General features: G+C 46.2%; 1 protein-coding gene across 6 annotated transcripts in view; it reads left to right on the forward strand.

Annotated features, from left to right (window-relative positions):
• Nucleotides 1-7,500, forward strand: part of LOC118369174 (sushi, von Willebrand factor type A, EGF and pentraxin domain-containing protein 1-like) — a 173,158-nt gene that overhangs the window by 81,989 nt on the left and 83,669 nt on the right. For all 6 annotated transcript variants that reach the window (XM_052497342.1, XM_052497343.1, XM_052497346.1 and 3 more), the window contains exons 4-6: nt 1,075-1,233; nt 2,848-3,027; nt 4,824-5,003. In XM_052497342.1, coding sequence (XP_052353302.1) covers nt 1,075-1,233; nt 2,848-3,027; nt 4,824-5,003 — 519 coding nt within the window. The remainder of the gene's footprint in view (nt 1-1,074; nt 1,234-2,847; nt 3,028-4,823; nt 5,004-7,500) is intronic.

A 7,500-nucleotide genomic window follows, 5' to 3' on the forward strand; every position in this document is an offset into this window, starting at 1 on the left:
ACACAACTGGTTTATATAACACAACTGGTCTATAATACAACTGGTCTATAACACAACTGGTCTTTATTACACAACCTTTCTCTATAACACAACTGGTCTCTATAACACAACTGGTCTATATAACACAACTGGTCTATAATACAACTGGTCTATAACACAACTGGTCTTTATAACACAACTGGTCTCTATAACACAACTGGTCTCTATAACACAATTGGTCTATATAACACAACTGGTCTCTATAACACAACTGGTCTCTATAACACAATTGGTCTATATAACACAACTGGTCTCTATAACACAACTGGTCTCTATAACACAACTGGTCTCTATAACACAATTGGTCTATAACACGAGGGATGCATTGAGACTGCCATCTTCTTCTGTGAGGATCATATAGTGCAGGGCTGCCATATTCCAGTCTTGGAGGGCCAAAACACTTCTGATTTTCAGTAACTCTTTCTAACCAGGGACTGATTAAGATGTGGGACACCAGGTGAGTGCAATTGACTACTAGGTAGAAAAAACCCAGAAGTGTTTCAGCCCTCCAGGACGGGAATTGAGAAGCCCTGATTTAGTCGATGGAGGAATGTTTGAAAACAAGCTCGGTAGCTCTACAGCCAGACAGCTTCCTGACCCCTAAATTCTTGACCCCTAGCGTCCTGACCCCTAGCTTCCTGATCAGTCTCAGGTGCTTTTAACACAAAGCATAATTGCCAAGTTAATAGAAGGATTATCCACCTCCGTGATTTCAGAATTTGCTCATGGCCATGGACATGTTTTTGCATTTGTGTGTGTATACTGTCTGTACCGGTCCTTCCTTTACATGCAACTAACAGGGTTGGGGTCAATTCCTGTTCAATCCCAGTCAATTCAGAAAGTAACCAAATTCCATCTCCAATTCCAAATGTTCCTAATTCAAAAGCATGGAAGCATTGAAGAGAATTGGAATTAGAATTTCAGTGGGACTGGAATTGAAATGGAGTTAACCCCAACCCTGGCAACTAACTACATTTCTAGGCTCAGTGTCATCCGTGTTGAGGCTAACACTGAGTGTCTGCGTCCTCTGTACAGCGTGCCCGCCTGGCACCTACAAGCCACAGGGTACACCTGGAGGCCTGGGTACCTGCCTGCCCTGCCCTGACCAGCACCACACCTCCCAGCCCAGCAGCACCTCACGCAGCGACTGTGTCTGCAAGCAGGGCTACAGGCCCCAGGGGAAGACCTGTGAAGGTATGAGGCTCCAGACTGTCCACGCTACACTTCCAAAGTCAGACACTTAGGGCCGTTCTCCCAGACACCAGCTAGGCCGAGCCCTGGACTAAAAAGCATACTGAATGGAGAATGCTTGAAATAACCTTTTAAACCAGAAGTCCAATTCCACCACTTTTCAACCTCATATTCATTATTAAAAAGTAGTGGAATTGCCCTTTAATCTGCATCTGGGAAACCGGCAGAACTCCCTAGGGAGTTAACGTTCCCAAAGCCCTTAGGCTTCACCACAACCAAGCATCTGCCGCAGGGATCAGCCTCAATACCAAGGCTTGAGGGCTGTATGTGTGTGTGTGTGTGTCTTTTATTTTACTCTCCTTGTGGTAACCAGAAGGCTTCACAAGGATAGTGAAACAAGGAACATTTGGACAAGTGGGGACATTTTCCCGCTCCCCAAAAGGAAAAAGGCTATCTTAGCCTAACCTTTTTGGGTTAGGTTTTAGGAGTTAGGGTCAGGTTTAGGGGTCAGGGAAAATAGTATTTTGAATGGGAAACAATAGTTGGGTCTCCACAAGCATAGTAAAACAAATGTGTGTGTTTGCGTGTGTGCATGTGCAGTATAATAACTGAGTGTGTGTGCATGTGCAGTATAATAACTGAGTGTGTGTGCATGTGCAGTATAATAACTGAGTGTGCGTGTTCATGCAGTATAATAACTGAGTGTGCGTGTTCATGCAGTATAATAACAGAGTGTGCGTGTTCATGCAGTATAATAACTGAGTGTGCGTGGTCATGCAGTATAATAACTGAGTGTGCGTGTTCATGCAGTATAATAACTGAGTGTGCGTGTTCATGCAGTATAATAACTGAGTGTGCGTGTTCATGCAGTATAATAACTGAGTGTGCATGTGCAGTATAATAACTGAGTTTGCGTGGTCATGCAGTATAATAACAGAGTGTGCGTGTTCATGCAGTATAATAACTGAGTGTGCGTGGTCATGCAGTATATTAACTGAGTGTGCGTGTTCATGCAGTATAATAACTGAGTGTGCGTGGTCATGCAGTATAATAACAGTGTGTGTGTGTTCATGCATTTGGGCTTTTGCATCAAATAGAGGAAATCAGAGTCTTTTTCATGTTTCTCCTCTCCCTCCCTCTCTCTCTCCTTCCCTCCATCTCTCTCCCTGTCTCTCTCTCCTTCCATCCATCTCTCTCCCCGTCTCTCTCTCCTTCCCTCCATATCTCTCCCTGTCTCTCTCTCCTTCCATCCATCTCTCTCCCTGTCTCTCTCTCCTTCCATCCATCTCTCTCCCTGTCTCTCTCTCCTTCCATCCATCTCTCTCCCATCTCTCTCTCCTTCCCTCCATCTCTCTCCCCGTCTCTCTCTCCTTCCATCCATCTCTCTCCCTCTCTCTCCTTCCATCCATCTCTCTCCCGTCTCTCTCTCCTTCCCTCCATCTCTCTCCCTGTCTCTCTCTCCTTCCATCCATCTCTCTCCCATCTCTCTCTCCTTCCCTCCATCTCTCTCCCTGTCTCTCTCTCCTTCCATCCATCTCTCTCCCCGTCTCTCTCTCCTTCCATCCATCTCTCTCCCCGTCTCTCTCTCCTTCCATCCATTTCTCTCCCCATCCCCAGTGGTGTACTGCCCTGAGCTGTCTCCTCCAGAGAATGGTTTCTTCATCCAGAACGTGTGTAATAACCAGTTCAATGCTGCCTGCGGGGTACGATGCCAGCCTGGCTACGACCTGCAGGGAAGCGGCATCAGACTGTGCCAGCCAGACGGGACATGGTCAGGCTCTCCGCCCAGCTGCAGAGGTGAGAGGGTGGTAGAACACACACACACACCTTAACCCCTCTAATGGTCCCTCTCACCCTAACCTTAACCTCTCTAATGGTCCCTCTAACCCTAACCTTAACCTCTCTAATGGTCCCTCTAACCCTAACCTTAACCTCTATAATGGTCCCTCTAACCCCAACCTTAACCTCTCTAATGGTCCCTCTAACCCTAACCTTAACCTCTCTAATGGTCCATTTAACCCTAACCTTAACCTCTCTAATGGTCCCTCTAACCCTAACCTTAACCTCTCTAATGGTCCCTCTAACCTTAACAACTAATTGTCCCTCTAACCTTAACCTCTCTAATTGTCCCTCTAACCTTAACCTCTCTAATGGTCCATTTAACCCTAACCTTAACCTCTCTAATGGTCCATTTAACCCTAACCTTAACCTCTCTAATGGTCCCTCTAACCTTAACAACTAATTGTCCCTCTAACCTTAACCTCTCTAATTGTCCCTCTAACCTTAACCTTTTTAATGGTCCCTTTAACCCTAACCTTAACCTCTCTAATGGTCCATTTAACCCTAACCTTAACCTCTCTAATGGTCCCTCTAACCCTAACCTTAACCTCTCTAATGGTCCCTCTAACCCTAACCTTAACCTCTCTAATAGTCCCTCTAACCTTAACCTTAACCTCTCTAATTGTCCCTATAACCTTAAACTTAACCTCTCTAATTGTCCCTCTAACCTTAACCTCTCTAATTGTCCCTCTAACCGTAACCTCTCTAATGGTCCATTTAACCCTAACCTTAACCTCTCTAATGGTCCCACTAACCCTAACCTTAACCTTTCTAATGGTCCCTCTAACCCTAACCTTAACCTCTCTAATGGTCCCTCTAACCCTAACCTTAACCTCTCTAATGGTCCCTCTAACCCTAACCTTAACCTCTCTAATGGTCCCTCTAACCCTAACCTTAACCTCTCTAATAGTCCCTCTAACCCTAACCTTAACCTCTCTAATGGTCCCTCTAACCCTAACCTTAACCTCTCTAATGGTCCCTCTAACCCTAACCTTAACCTCTCTAATGGTCCCTCTAACCCTAACCTTAACCTCTCTAATGGTCCCTCTAACCCTAACCTTAACCTCTCTAATGGTCCCTCTAACCCTAACCTTAACCTCTCTAATAGTCCCTCTAACCCTAACCTTAACCTGCATGCACACACGCACACACACACACACACACACACACACACGCACGCACGCACGCACGCACGCACGCACGCACGCACGCACGCACGCACACACACACACACACACACACACACACACACACACACACACACATACATACACATTGTATATAGTCAGTAAGAGGGCTTGTTAAGTTCGGGCATGGTGTGTAGAGTTAGTATGGAGACTGTCTGGCTGGCGTGTCAACGTATCCTCTGAGGATTGAGATCATGCGTGTGTGTGTGTGTGCTTGGCTCACTGCCTGTGTGCCTTCCTGTGCGTGCATATGTGTGCCTCTCTGTCTGTCTGCCTCTCTGTGTCTGCATGAGTTCCAGTGCGGGACCTCCCAGCCAGTTAAGGCATCAGGGAGGGTGTCTCCTAAAAGCCTGTCTCTCAGTGGTGCTGAAAACCAACACACTAAACACACTCTTCTAGACCTCAGGCTGACACGGACCAGCCCTGCAGGATCAAATCTCTCTCTCTCTCTCTCTCTCTCTCTCTCTCTCTCTCTCTCTCTCTCTCTCTCACCCTCTTTTCATACTGTAAATGTGTCATTGCAGTTAGCTCGACCAGTATCTAGGATTTTCTCTGTTTCAACAACAGTGCGCTCCTGTCCCGCCCTATCACCGCCCAAGCACGGACACATGAACTGCAGCGAGGGTGGCGCCTCCTACAGGGCAGAGTGCGAGATTCGCTGTGCAGAGGGCTACAGGCTGGAGGGAGACACCAGGCTCAGCTGTCAGGCCGACTCACTGTGGAGCGGGATCCAACCACGGTGTGTGGGTAAGCCTGCAGAAACCAATTACCCCACTCTCCCCCTAAAACCCCACTGTACCCCACTAAAAACATAGCATCTACAACAGGGTTATCTAGAACAGGGTTATCTGGAACAGGGTTATCTAGAACGGGGTTATCTATTTTGGATGCAATTTGAATGGAGGTTATGGAGAGAGAGAGAGAGAGAGAGAGAGAGAGAGAGAGAGAGAGAGAGAGAGAGAGAGAGAGAGAGAGAGAGAGAGAGAGAGAAAGACTGCGAGAGAGTGCTCGCGCGTGTAATGATTTAAAGCAAATATATTTGAGTGATAGTCTGTTTTAAAACTCTGCAGCTGCAATTAACACAATAATCTTTACAATAAAAAAAACGGCCAGATGGAGATGGGTAAATGAGACGTGCATCCACACCCTGAACAGACATGCAGAGGCCGTAGAGAAGCCAGATGCATTTCATTTAACAGTTACATTTCACGCCATGCTGTTCACATAAATTATTTATTATAATTTACTGTTTTCTCGCAGCTATTTATCCAGAGAAAAGGGAGTGGTTTTGGTAGCCAGGTTCCTGCCATTCAACCATCTAATACGCCACTCTCACCCCTAAAACCCCCACTCTACCCCAACTCTGCCACTTACCACGCTCTCCCCACTAAAACCCCACTCTACCCTGCTCTTCCCACTAAAACACCAAACTCCCCACTAAAACCCCACTCTACCCAACTCTCCCCACTAAAATCCCACTCTACCCTGCTCTTCCTACTAAAACCCCACTCTACCCCCACTCTCCCCACTAAAACCCTACTCTACCCCCACTCTACCCACTAAAACCCCAAACTCCCCACTAAAACCCCACTCTACCCAACTCTCCCCACTAAAACCTCACTCTACCCTGCTCTCCCTACTAAAACCCCACTCTACCCCCACTCTCCCCACTAAAACCCCACTCTACCCCACTCTCCCCCCTAAAACCGCACTCTACCCTGCTCTTCCCACTATAACCCCACTCTACCCCACTTTCTCCACTAAAACCCCACTCTACCCCACTCTCCCCCCTAAAACAGCACTCTACCCTGCTCTTCCCACTAAAACCCCACTCAACCCAACTCTCCCCACTAAAACCCCACTCTACCCCCACCCTCCCCACTAAAACCTCACTCTACTATTCTCTCTGCTACCGCACGGTAAACGATACCGATGCACCAAGTCTGGAACCAACAGGACCCTGAACAGCTTCTACCCCCGAGCCATTAGACTGCTGAATAGCTTGATACATAGTTAAACAAATAGCTACCTGAACTATCTGCATTGACCCTTTTTACACTAACTTATTTGACTCATCACATACATTGCTGTTACTGTTTACTATCTATCCTGTTACTTTGTCACTCTATTCCTATCTACAGTGCATTCAGAAAGTATTTAGACCCCTTGACTTTTTCCACATTTTTTACGTTATAGCCTTATTCTAAAATTGATTAAATAAAATGTTTCCCTCATCAATCTACACACAATACCCCATAATGACAAAGCGAAACCAGGTTTTTAGAAATGTTTGCAAATGTATTAAAAATTAAAAACAGAAATACCTGATTTAAATAAGTATTCAGAACATTTGCTATGAGACTCGAAAAATGAGCTCAGGTGCATCCTGTTTCCATTGATCATCCCTGAGAAGATTCGATTGGAGTCCACCTGTGGTCAATTCAATTGATTGGATATGATTTGGAAAGGCACACACCTGTCTATATAAGGTCCCACAGTTGACACTACATGTCAGCGCAAAAACCAAACCATAAGGTTGAAGGAATTGTCCGTAGAGCTCTGAGATAGGATTTTTCCAAGGCACAGATCTGGGGAAAGGGTACCAAAATATGTCTGCAACATTGAAGGTCCCCAAGAACACGGTGGCCTCCATGATTCTTAAATGAAAGAAGCGCCTTGGTCAGGTGACCAAGAACCTGATGGTCACTCTGACAGGACTCCAGAGTTCCTCTGTGGAGATGGGAGAACCTTCCAGAAGAACAATCATATCTACAGCACTCCACCAATCAGGCCTTTATGGTAGAGTGGCCAGATAGAAGCCACTCCTCAGTAAAAGGCACATTACAGCCCTCTTGGAGTTTGCCAAAAGGCACCTAAAGGACTCTCAGATCATAAGAAACAAGATTTTCTGGTCTGATGAAACCAAGATTGAACTATTTGGTCTGAAATCCAAGCGTCACGTCTGGAGGAAACCTGGCACCAGACCTGAAATAGCTGTGCAGCGACGCTCCCCATCCAACCTGACAGAGCTTGAGAGGATCTGCAGAGAAGAATGGGAGAAACTTCCCAAATACAGGTGTGCCAAGCTTGTAGCGTCATACCCAAGAAGACCCGAGGCTGTAATCACTGCCAAAGGTGCTTCAACAAAGTACTGAGTAAAGGGTCTGAATACTTACGGCACCAGTCAGACGTTTAGACACACCAACTCATTCAACAGATTTTCTTTATTTTTACTATTTTCTAC

This window comes from Oncorhynchus keta, chromosome 35 (assembly GCF_023373465.1).
Source record: "Oncorhynchus keta strain PuntledgeMale-10-30-2019 chromosome 35, Oket_V2, whole genome shotgun sequence".
Classification (NCBI taxonomy): domain Eukaryota; kingdom Metazoa; phylum Chordata; class Actinopteri; order Salmoniformes; family Salmonidae; genus Oncorhynchus; species Oncorhynchus keta.